Genomic DNA, 10,907 nt, shown 5'->3' with positions numbered 1-10,907 from the left:
TCGATCTTATCGAAAAAGAGAGAGAGATAAAGAGGAATGAGAGCGGCGAAGGACAGATGGGTCGTGTCGATCTAGGCCTGCACCAAACAAAAACGTTGGCACACCACAAAGCCACCTCAATCCCCTTCTCATCAATTTCCCTCTTTATAAAATCTCCCAAAAACTCACTTACCATTGCCACCGCCACTGCTAGCAATCTCTCCGCCATGGCTTTATCAATGGAAAACGAAGCCACCGCCACCGAGGCTCGATTTGCGCCCGTCACTCGCGAGCGAAGGGTCCGCAACGACCTCGAAACCACAATCCCCAAGCCATGTGAGCCCCCAAAACTAAACTTACTTCGTTGAAATCAGTTTAGACACTCCCGGTTTCATAGTTTTTTTCTTTGTTATGAAATGATCAGATTTGGCGAGGGCGTTGGTGGCGCCGGACACCAGCCACCCGACAGGGACGGTGGGGCATAATCACTATGGAATGACAGTTCTTCAGCAGCATGTCGCCTTCTTCGACCAAGATGATAATGGCGTCGTTTACCCTTGGGAGACTTACGTTGGTGATTATCATCATTTTGAGTCGCTAAGCTTTGTAATAACAATACTAATAATGTGTTAAATGTTGTTTTTGAAGGGCTAAGAGCGATTGGATTCAACATGTTAGCGTCCCTAATTATGGCAATTATTATAAATATGGCCATGAGCTACCGTACTCAACAAGTAAGTAAATCATGGCAACTCCAAAGAAATCAAGGAGTAGATTTGATAATGTGATGAAATTTGCAGGGATGGATCCCATCACCCTTTCTCCCGATCTACATTTACAACATTCACAGAGACAAGCATGGGAGCGACACTGGAACCTACGACACTGAGGGACGGTACGTGGCGGCGAATTTCGAGAACATTTTCAGTAAGTTCGCTAGAACACAGCCAGACAAGCTGTCCCTTGGTGAGCTATGGGACATGACTGAAGCCAACCGTCTAGCTTTCGATCCCTTCGGATGGTATGCATTTACTGTTCTTTCTTCTATGTCATAAGTTAATTCTCTTTAGTTTCCTATTGTTCTAAGTCACTGATGCCATGCTCTCTTGACTCGCGCAGGGTGGCATCCAAACTCGAGTGGTTCATACTATACGTGCTAGCCAGGGACGAGGATGGCTTTCTCTCTAAGGAGGCTATAAGGAGATGTTATGATGGGAGCTTGTTTGAGTATTGTGCTAAGATGAATCTGAGTGCTCAGTCCAAGATGTATTGAGCTCAACCTCCTCATCTGTTCATTACTACTATCCAACTCAACTCATGCACAGCTAAGCTCAGCTCATGTTTCCTCTGTAAATTACTGATATATAGATTGTGCAACCAAGAAGGAACAACAGAATAAGAGCTTTGGTTGTGTTAATTTCTTTTCTTGTTTGTCTAGGCTTCTAAATGTCATCTATATGTATATGTCTTTAGTTGAGGTATTTATATGCAACAACATGGTGTTTTGGGTGCTTCAACTAGTAGTTTTATGGGTCAATCAAGGGCATACGAAGTCATAAGCAGGGCATTCAAGAACATAAGGGGAAAATATTAATGATATGATTGCTAGTAATGAATGGTTAGGCACATCTATGGCCACTCAATCAGGCAGCTTGAAAACACAAAGTCATTAGAGATGAAGAACGAAATTTCTTACGAGTTCAGAATCTAATTCATTGGAAGAGAGAGTAATTTAAAGAAACCACTAGGATATAAAAAATTACGAGGTGTTATAACCACAGAATCAAGAAGAATGGAACTCTAGTAGACGTACACTAAACGATAGCATTGGCTGCACTTGCGATCCTAGGCCATAAATCCGCACACTCCTTTCCGATGGGACCTGTGATTGCAGAACCTGCAACAGCAGCAACAAACGAACTTCATAACCTTGCAAGATTAAAAGACTAGGAGAATGAGCATTTTCATCTGGCGAATGGGTCATACCTTTCATTTCTCCTTTTGGGTTCACAATCACTCCTGCATTATCTGCAGCCACAATATACATTTCGAAATCAAATACCCATGTGATATACACAAGTATATTAAAACAAAATTTCTATACGGATGATATCATACAAAATGGCAGAATGAGACCAAGAATGGAATTATTTTGAATCAACAATGTTATGTCCACAAGGAGCAGAGGATATGAGCGTGAAAGTTTCAACTCATCTTCAATGATGAAGACTGTCAAATTACAAGACCCATAACAGTTTCAACCATTACAATAAGGAAGATAGCTGACTTATGCCTGGAAAATAGATGGGGTCCAGACGACGAACTTGGGTACTTTTTAATCAAATTAACAGAAAACATGTTGCTTTGGATTTTACTTTCTAAACTTGGTTTCTATTATAATTGCATATTTTGGGCCGCATTTGTGGTTATTTTAGCCCAATGAACCGCCGCCGGTACTACATCCCATAGTGAAAAGTAAAATATACATCTATGCAACTCAAAACTGGGATATGTTTGATATCTATTCCTCACAGAACCATATTAGAAATATAGAATAAATGGAATGAAAACATCTATCTAGCTTCAACAGACGTGTTAATCATGGGATTCTCAGGTTCGAACAATTGCAAGCAAACACAATTCAGCAAGGCAACCAGTAATAACAAAAACCTGAAGACACAAATAAGAGTTCAAACACAAAACGTGATAGATAGCAAACGTCAACAGGCAAATGCAAATCCAGGTCAAGATCGAACGTGTACCATAGTGCACTCTAAAACAAGCAAATTTGGAGCCTATCAAGAGAAACATATGTATTATATACCTTCGAAGTACATGAAAACCCCATCCTTTCGCCGCCATGGCTTGCGCTGCCTGACAATGACAGCAGGAAGAACCTTCTTCCTGAGATCGGGCTTTCCCTTCTTGACAGTGGCCATCACCATATCTCCAACACAAGCCGATGGCAATCTGTTCAAACGCCCCTTGATACCCTTCACTGAGATGATGTACAGGTTCTTAGCTCCAGTGTTGTCAGCACAATTCACCGTCGCTGCCACCGGTAGACCAAGTGACATCCTAAACTTGTTACCTGCAGATCCTCCGCGCCCTGCACCACAAGAAGCAGATCGATCATACACATTCCAGAGTTCACACATGGCAAATCGATCACTCCTCCACAAAGTTCAATAAATCTCCACTAGCAAATTGTGGATTCGATACAGATTCAATAAAAAGCCCCCAAAAATGGCAAAGCAAATGAAACAAGAACATGATTTTCCGACGAGAAAAAAACACAGGAAGAACGAAAACGAAACCTAAACCCAAAATCTAGATGGTGAAGCTGCGAAGAACGAAGAGGAGAGGCACAAGGGTTCGCTTACCTCGCTTCGACATTTTCGCCGGCTGAAACGAGAATCTGAGAGGAACTGAAGATCTTTCATGGCCATTTATATACAGATGGGACCTAGGGTTTGTTTACGGCCAAAAAATCGAATAAAATTACAATTAATTTTAAATTATGCTAAATTATGATTTTTGTGTTTTTTTTTTCTTTTCTTTTTAATTAAAATTTAAAATTGAATATATAATTTTATTTATAGCAATTTTACTTCTTTTATTTTAATTATTATCAGTTTTTGTTTAAGAGAGACACAAGAGCTTATGTTCAAAGTAGACAATATCATACCATGTGGAGGTTCGTGGTTCCTAACACATGGATCACTATAAAAAGGGTTGGTTGTAATCGAGTCGAGATGGTAAAGTCTCGTGTTTAACTAATGGTAGATTATCCATTTGGCAATCCGAGCATGATTTAGTTGATAAAATAACTACTACCTCAAATTGATAGGTTCGTGATTTTTAATACATGGGTCAGTGTAAAAAGGGTTTCTTCTTGTAACTGAGTCGAAATGGTTAAACCTCGATGTTTAACTAACGGTAGATTATTCATTTTACAATCCGAACATAATTGAAACCTTAAAAGAAACAAAATCGAGACCGAGCTTTATAATTAAATTCGGAGATATACATATAATTTATTGCAACATTGAGGGCACAAACCCCTAACATGTACAAATGAAGGATTTTGAATTTGTTGATGGAAATATCTACAAATTGAAAAGTTTCTAATTGCTAGGTGGGGCCTCACTCAAAACTTATTTCTATTTACGACCCTTCTTTTTCACTATTTCTTTCTCTACCACATATCTCTTCATATTTGTATTTTGGGTCCTGCAAAATTGTTGTTTCTTTCTCTTTTTCTTTCAAAAATTTATTTTTAATTAAGAAAAAATAAATAAAATCAAATCCAAGACTGGATTGGATAGCTGCGTTTCAACGAGTTCACTCCACTGATATGAGCAAATATGTCTGAAGAATCAACCATGCTATCTTCTTCCTTCACAACTACCTGCAAAACGAACGCCATTGGTCGGGTTTATAAGTAAAGGAATACATTTTCGTTGGAATGAGGCCGTTTGGGGAAGCCCAAAGCAAAGGCCCGAGAGCTTATGCTCAAAGTGGACAATATCGTACCATTGTAGAGAGTCGAGATTCCTAACCGAGATTTTTGAAAAGTTGGCTTAGAGAGAAGCTTTACCTCTTCTTCTTCTTCTCCTTCATGGATGCTACAAGCAACCCTGTGAGTCTCTGTCAATTCGTCGTTCTTGGCGAACCGTCCCCGAACCCGTGGGCGGCTATCTGCTAGCGTTTTTCGGCAGGCGTACTGTTAATTTGCCTCCATCGTTAGCGACGTCTCGAGTTTGAATATAAAGAGGGGAAGGGGAGAGATGGAGAGGAAAAAAGACCTTGATTTTCTTGCTGAAGTTCCTCTCATTTCTTTTCTTCATGTACCTATGAATCTTCTGCTTCCTCTCTTCCACAGAGAGTTTGCCAACTTTGAAAGTACTGTCCTTCAAGCTTGAGAGATCTGATGCTAATGAAGTGCAGTTCATTGCCCCAGCAGCCAGTTGGAGATTCTCATCGCTGAGTACCTTCTATATACAACAAAAACGTAGCGTGATCGTGAGTCGAATCGTTTAGTTTGTCGTTATCGAAGACGTGTTATGTTCGAAAAGACTTTAGTTAGTTAAGTACCTGAAGGTCTGCTGGATTGAAAGTCCCCTGCATATAGTCTTGGCTGTAGAGTCCACAGTTGTCTCCTTGATAGTCAAGGTCTTGTGGTTGCAATTCTGCGCTGAGGAGCGGGAACATACCGCAATTTTCGACCGACGACGACGATGCAGTGAGGTTCATTGGTGGCGTAGGCAGGTAAGTTGGCATGGTTGCTCCGACGAACGAGCACGAAGGGGAGGAAGGATTCAATGGCATGTAGGAAGTGAAGGAAGACAAACAATCGTCGACGTAAATCGAAGGTAGTTCTTCGTCGATGAGAGTTCCAGGAGCCATAGGACACTGGAGAAGCCCATCAATCATGGGATCTAGTAATGGCATCTGAGACTGCACTTGAGAAACGTCGAACTGCCCCGACTGGATGGTGAGATATTGAGCGATCGAAAACGAATCCGATGGAGAGAAGTCTATGGAAGCAGAGATATCATTGTCAAGTTCTTCTTGGCAATCAAAGATAGTAGTCAAATTACTGTTGGTCGTAATGTTCGTCGTAGCCGATGCATCGTTAGCCGGTACGAACGATGGAGCAGCGACGACTGTGTTGCCATTTTCATTGCCATTGTTATCTGCTTGATCTGGGGAATGAGGCAGATTTGTAGCATATGATGAATTATTGTCGTAATAACAATTCGAGTAAGAATTGAACTCCTCGGAGTTTTGAAGCATCTCTGAGAACAACTCGGAATCACAAAAATCATATATTTGAGCGTTGATTGGACTCGAGATTTCTTCCTGAAAACACAATATCAAACACCAACATCAACTTCTACGCCATGATCATGCATACATAAACCAAAAACGAAACGGGACTAAACAGGAACAAGAGGCGGTTCTTATAGATCGAGAAAACAAATCTACTTCTACCAATATTCCCTTCGACACGACCACACAAAAATCAACCTTCGTTTCAAACAAGCAAGAATCACCATTCTTCATATTCACAACCAGAAGATGGACGAAAGGTGACTAAACGGGAACAAGAGGTGTTTCTTATAGATCGAGAAGAACGAATCTACTTCTACCGATATTCCCTTAGGCACGACTACACCAAAATCAACCTTCGTTTCGAACAAGCAAGACGCACCATTCTTCATATTCACAACATGAAGATTGGAAACATAAAAACAACACAAACAAGCACATAAATCCCCTCTTCTTCTCAAATATGCAGCTCAGTAAAAGAAGCAGAAGAACAGTGTGAAAACAATCTAAACCAACCAGAATGGTCTCTAATGCTCCATTTTTGTTGTGCAAAGCTGAAAAAGACGTGCATTTATGCTCATGTGCTCTGTGGGAGTGCAAAAAAGAAAAGCAAGAAGCTAATGGAGTACAAAATTTGCTTGAATTAGTGGTAAAAACTTCCCAGATTGGACAAACAAACAGAATTTAAAAATCAAATCCATATGAGATGCTCATCAACCACGATATCTTGAATAAGAATCCAACCCAGAAATGCTCTAACAACAAGATTTCTCAAGAAAAAGAATTCAAACCCAATTTTCAAGCACAAAAAACTAAAAATGGCAGCTGGGAATTTCATCAAATACCTTATGGGCATTCATCAAAATGGTAACTCAATATCAAACCGGTTGATTCAAACACTCATGAATATAATAAAATAAACACTAAAGAGTAAAATGCTTACAGTGGGATGCATTTGCTCTGATTCGGAACCGCTGCCGCCGACGTTCACCTCGTGCAACATAACTCAACGATAATTAACAAAACGGGTCGTCTTAAAACTTAAAGAGAATGGAAGAACAATGGATTCTGGAGCAGCAAAGATGAAGTTTCAGTGGAATTGCAACAAAGCTCCATGCGAAGCCAAACAGAGAAAAACAGAGCTTTTATAGAAAAAAAAAAAAAAAAAAAAAACAGAGACAGAAGGGGAAATTTGTTCGTCTTGTTTCTGTGTCTGAGTGAGTTCTTTTTTTTTTTTTTTTTTTTCTGGAAAAATAATTATTTTTCTAGAGAGAGAAAGAGAGAGGGAGGAGAGAGAAAGTTGTTATTTCTGGAGACAGAGTTGGTTATTTTTATGGGACAATTTTGTTTTATTTTATATATAAATCTTGGGGCTGTCTGGACGGTACAGTCAGCCGAGCATTCCACGAGTGGTCAACGCGATGGTCGCGGTGGGCCATTCTAAATTGGTTTAAAACGTGCTTTTCATCTCCTTATGACACGTGGACAACTTATGTTTTAATAAATATGATTAATTTTTTTTAACCAATCAACTTTACACGGCCCAAACTATTCACGAAAGAAACGTTTTTAATGTTTTAACTAGTTGAGCTGCGTCAGCATTAGGGTAAATAGTAAAAGTCCGAGAAATTTTACTTTGAAAACGATCAGTTGATTCGACAAAATATTGTTATTTATTTTAATGATAATAACTGTTATTTAGCTCGTAATAATCTTCATATTTGAACCATTTGGTAATTAAAATTTTATCTTTGATATGGAATTATTATTTTTACCACCTGACTAAATTATATTAGGGAATGAAATTTCCATAGTCTCGGTTCCCCAAGTGAGAAGACGACACCTATCCAAGTATTATTGTTATTTAAAAGGAAGATAAGATTTTATTTTTGTAGAGTCGGGTTGATTAGCCAAGATATGAAAAAGTTTCGGTTAAATTCTTAAGCAATGTTGATCAATTGTCACATAAGTTCTAATTCTTTATGCATTTTATATGCTACTTTTTAATGAACAAATTTAAAGAGAACCTTGTCTTGATTTGACAAACTTTTGTTATATAATTTTACCATTTTTGTAAGATATGATTTGATCGGGAATATATATATAATTCTAAATTGGGTTTGAAAACAAATACTATATTGAATCCAATCAAATAAAATTTAAATTAAACGTAATAATTAAAATACAAATATCGAACTCAAATGAATGAATAAACGATTAAACTATATTCAAGTTGATTGTATAAATTTTTATTTAATAAAATGATAGTAATTCAAGATCAACATCTGAAATTATTGCTTTCATAATTAGATATTTAAATCATTCGAGGTTAATCCATTGAATAGTTCATTTTGACGACTAAAATTTTCAATTTCTAAAGCTAATTAAAATAGATTAGCCAATTGAAGTCAAAACTATTTGTGATATTTACATATTTGTAATTATATTTTTCATAACCGTTGAGGTTCAAACAATAATAACGTATCAAATATATCGATTAGGCAAACGAAGGTTTGTTAGACGATGAGGCTTCCTTCATCTTCAATGTCGAGACTATGACTTTCAACGAACAATGAAGCTTCCTTTGTCAAGTGTGAAGGAAAAACGCAGCTAAAAATTGGGCGAAACTCGATCTAAATGTTTCAAAGACGTAATAAAAACATTCTACCATTTGAAACTAAGTATTCTTTCTTCGTCAAAGTGTGAAATAAAAAAGCAACTAAAAATTGAGCCATAGAAACATTCTACAATCAGAAACTAAGTATTCTTCCTTCGTCAGACACAGCTAAAAATTGAACCAAACTCGAGCTAAATCTTTCAAAGACGTAATAGAAACATTCTACCATCAGAAACCAAGTATTCTTCCTTCGTCAAAGTGTGAAAGAAAAACACGGCTAAAATTGAGCCAAACTCGAGCTATATGTCTCAAAGACATAACAGAAACATTCTACCATCAGAAACCAAGTATTCTTCCTTCATCAAAGTGTGAAAGAAAAACACGGCTAAAATTGGGCCAGACTCGAGATAAATGTTTCAAAGACGTAACGGAAACATTCTACCATTTGAAACTAAGTATAGAGACAATGAACGAAGGTTCTAATGGAACTCGAAACAAAGCAAAACCAAAGTATTTGATAAACATCCAAGATAATAATGACAAACAAGCTCGAAGCTTGTTATTATTCAGTAGATCTTCAAGCATTTGCCACATTTGGCAACAAAATTCCCTTCTAAAAGAGCAACCAATGTTTTTTTCTACTTTAAGTATAAAAAAAACAAATAAGAGAGAGAGAGAGAGAGAGAGAGAGTGGCCTAACTCATGTTTTGAACCTTATGCTGTTGTGCAGTTCAGTGATATTGTTCCAATCCAAAGATCTTATGAACACTTTTTGCCTTTACTAAAGATGAAGCATATTTCATTGATTTATACTCAAAATCATGGATCCTGTGTTCATTCTCTTGCAAATCGTCCTGTTTTGTTTTCAGGGGAAACAAATTCTTAGAGAAAGATGATGCCTACAAATGCTAATGCAGAAAAGCAAATGAAATGTGTCATTTTTAAGGGAAAGAAGAGGGAGGCCCTGGCTGAAGAGAATAAATGAAAAGAAAACTATAATGCAATGCAACCAAATTACAGGACACCTACAGAGGCTGTCTTGCTTTTGAAATGCCCCTATCATGTCAGGATTTGGTTTAGCAAGTTCGACATATTCTTGTTCGATTGCCCCTCTCCGTCGGTAATAGCGACGTGGGTGCTTTGGCAAAAGATAATTCAAGGCATCCAAAAATCATATCAAAACACCTTAATTGGAGGATAAGGCTTACGAACTTACAAGGGAATCCCATTTTGAAAGGCACCTTATTGAGTATACCCTGAATATATTCAACTGTTTTTAAGTTTATGGCTCTCCTCAATGATATACTCGAACAAACTTGCAGCTACTTTTTCTATAACTGCAAGCTTGTCATATCCAATTGTCTCCCCTGTTTCTCTCTCGTTTTCCGTTCGGGAGGGGGTCCATTGTGCCTAGTTTTCACTTATGCCCATGATTTTCTATTAGCATGCATACAAGAGGATCAATGAATAAAAGACAGCAGATATTAGTTCAATATGATCAAGAGAGGGGAGATCTTTTACCTGTCAATCTGCTATTGGCAAGTGATGGAAGTAATGAACTGCACCGGAAGACTTAGCGTCTTCCATAACAAGTAGAATTCGTACCATAGCGTTTTTCAAGCATACTGAGAATCTTTCGTCAACGTTCCAGGGCATCAAAACCCAAGAAACATAGTGACCCATGAGTGTTAAGTGAAACCAAAACCTCATGAGGAAGAACCAGATCCATGCTCAGCATCTAGGTAAAACAACCAAAGCATAGCATAAAATTAACACGCATCACGTCACCTGAGCATAGCTTGACCCGTTTAGGCATGTACCATAGACTAGAAGGATAAAGGTAAGAATCTCACCACTCCCACTTATTGTTGAAGTAAAAAAAATAATAACAATAATCCATCATTCTAAAAATCCAGAAAATACTTCCTCCACTTAATAAAAATACTCAAAGTTCTCTCTCATTCGTTCATATGGAGGGAACCCTCAAATTAGAGGGATGTAACTTCACAGGAGGGTGCCCTCCTAGGTCTTTTTCATCCTAAAAGGAGAAAAAAAGGAGTAATCCTAAAAGAAGGGATCTTTGCCATTCTCTCCTACAACGGAAGCTTCTTCTCCAAGATGGAGTTTCCTCTTGGGAAGAAAACTCGTTGAGAGTATTTTCTTTCTTCATTGGGGCAGCACCTTATCATCAAGAGATGCTTTTGTAGTTTGGCATCAAAGCTATCAGGTAATAAAGTAAACAAAGAACCCTGACACTCAAAACTGAGGATTATGGACTCACAAACACCTACAAGTAGTCTTCTAAAGAGATCGACCAACATCACACTTTGATATAATAACTAATTTACATCATTTGATCAAGCAAAGTTAATTTCCGAACTTCTAAATTTCTTTTTCTTCATTATTTGTTGTATTGTTAATGAGAACCGAGTGAAATTGATGTCCTTTGATTTTCATTAAGGGGAAATGCTAAATG

General features: G+C 37.9%; 3 protein-coding genes across 10 annotated transcripts; 1 reads left to right on the top strand and 2 right to left on the bottom strand.

Moving 5' to 3' along the window:
• The first annotated feature begins 153 nt into the window (after positions 1 to 153).
• On the top strand, positions 154 to 1,496 carry LOC111806760 (peroxygenase). Its single transcript, XM_023692200.2, has 5 exons — positions 154 to 315; positions 404 to 553; positions 628 to 713; positions 780 to 1,000; positions 1,099 to 1,496. The coding sequence occupies exons 1-5, from the start codon at positions 207 to 209 to the stop codon at positions 1,250 to 1,252; spliced, it is 720 nt and encodes a 239-aa protein (XP_023547968.1). The 5' UTR covers positions 154 to 206; the 3' UTR covers positions 1,253 to 1,496.
• A 60-nt stretch (positions 1,497 to 1,556) lies between these two features.
• On the bottom strand, positions 1,557 to 3,455 carry LOC111806762 (large ribosomal subunit protein uL14x/uL14z/uL14y). The gene is made up of 4 exons (XM_023692209.2): positions 3,363 to 3,455; positions 2,804 to 3,088; positions 1,966 to 2,007; positions 1,557 to 1,876 (listed from the first exon to the last, which is right to left on the bottom strand). The coding sequence occupies exons 1-4, from the start codon at positions 3,373 to 3,375 to the stop codon at positions 1,794 to 1,796; spliced, it is 423 nt and encodes a 140-aa protein (XP_023547977.1). The 5' UTR covers positions 3,376 to 3,455; the 3' UTR covers positions 1,557 to 1,793.
• Positions 3,456 to 4,277: 822 nt separating this feature from the next.
• On the bottom strand, positions 4,278 to 7,114 carry LOC111807372 (uncharacterized). 8 transcript variants are annotated; one of them, XM_087128929.1, is made up of 5 exons: positions 6,758 to 7,111; positions 5,077 to 5,844; positions 4,788 to 4,976; positions 4,516 to 4,705; positions 4,278 to 4,390 (listed from the first exon to the last, which is right to left on the bottom strand). In XM_087128929.1, the coding sequence occupies exons 1-5, from the start codon at positions 6,815 to 6,817 to the stop codon at positions 4,368 to 4,370; spliced, it is 1,230 nt and encodes a 409-aa protein (XP_086985055.1). In that variant the 5' UTR covers positions 6,818 to 7,111; the 3' UTR covers positions 4,278 to 4,367. The 8 variants fall into 8 exon arrangements, with proteins under 8 accessions (XP_086985055.1, XP_086985054.1, XP_023548841.1 ...); XM_087128928.1 differs by having other exon boundaries at positions 4,580 to 4,705; positions 4,788 to 4,973; positions 6,758 to 7,109; XM_023693073.2 differs by having other exon boundaries at positions 4,580 to 4,705; positions 6,758 to 7,107.
• Between the last annotated feature and the right edge of the window lie 3,793 nt (positions 7,115 to 10,907).

This window comes from Cucurbita pepo, chromosome 12 (genome assembly GCF_057944985.1).
Source record: "Cucurbita pepo subsp. pepo isolate OVF chromosome 12, ASM5794498v1, whole genome shotgun sequence".
NCBI lineage: Eukaryota > Viridiplantae > Streptophyta > Magnoliopsida > Cucurbitales > Cucurbitaceae > Cucurbita > Cucurbita pepo.
This window is presented reverse-complemented; position numbering and strand designations above follow the sequence as displayed.

Coding starts and splice junctions, on each gene's coding strand:
- LOC111806760 (XM_023692200.2), top strand. CDS start 207: ATGGCTTTATCAATGGAAAACGAAGCCACCGCCACCGAGGCTCGATTT. Junction 316..403: donor AACCACAATCCCCAAGCCAT/GTGAGCCCCCAA, acceptor TGAAATGATCAG/ATTTGGCGAGGGCGTTGGTG. Junction 1,001..1,098: donor GCTTTCGATCCCTTCGGATG/GTATGCATTTAC, acceptor TGACTCGCGCAG/GGTGGCATCCAAACTCGAGT.
- LOC111806762 (XM_023692209.2), bottom strand. Junction 2,008..2,803: donor GGTTTTCATGTACTTCGAAG/GTATATAATACA, acceptor TTGTGGCTGCAG/ATAATGCAGGAGTGATTGTG. Junction 1,877..1,965: donor CCCAAAAGGAGAAATGAAAG/GTATGACCCATT, acceptor CTGCTGTTGCAG/GTTCTGCAATCACAGGTCCC.
- LOC111807372 (XM_087128926.1), bottom strand. CDS start 6,817: ATGTTGCACGAGGTGAACGTCGGCGGCAGCGGTTCCGAATCAGAGCAA. Junction 5,845..6,757: donor CAGAGCAAATGCATCCCACT/GTAAGCATTTTA, acceptor TTGTGTTTTCAG/GAAGAAATCTCGAGTCCAAT. Junction 4,977..5,076: donor TCAATCCAGCAGACCTTCAG/GTACTTAACTAA, acceptor TGTTGTATATAG/AAGGTACTCAGCGATGAGAA.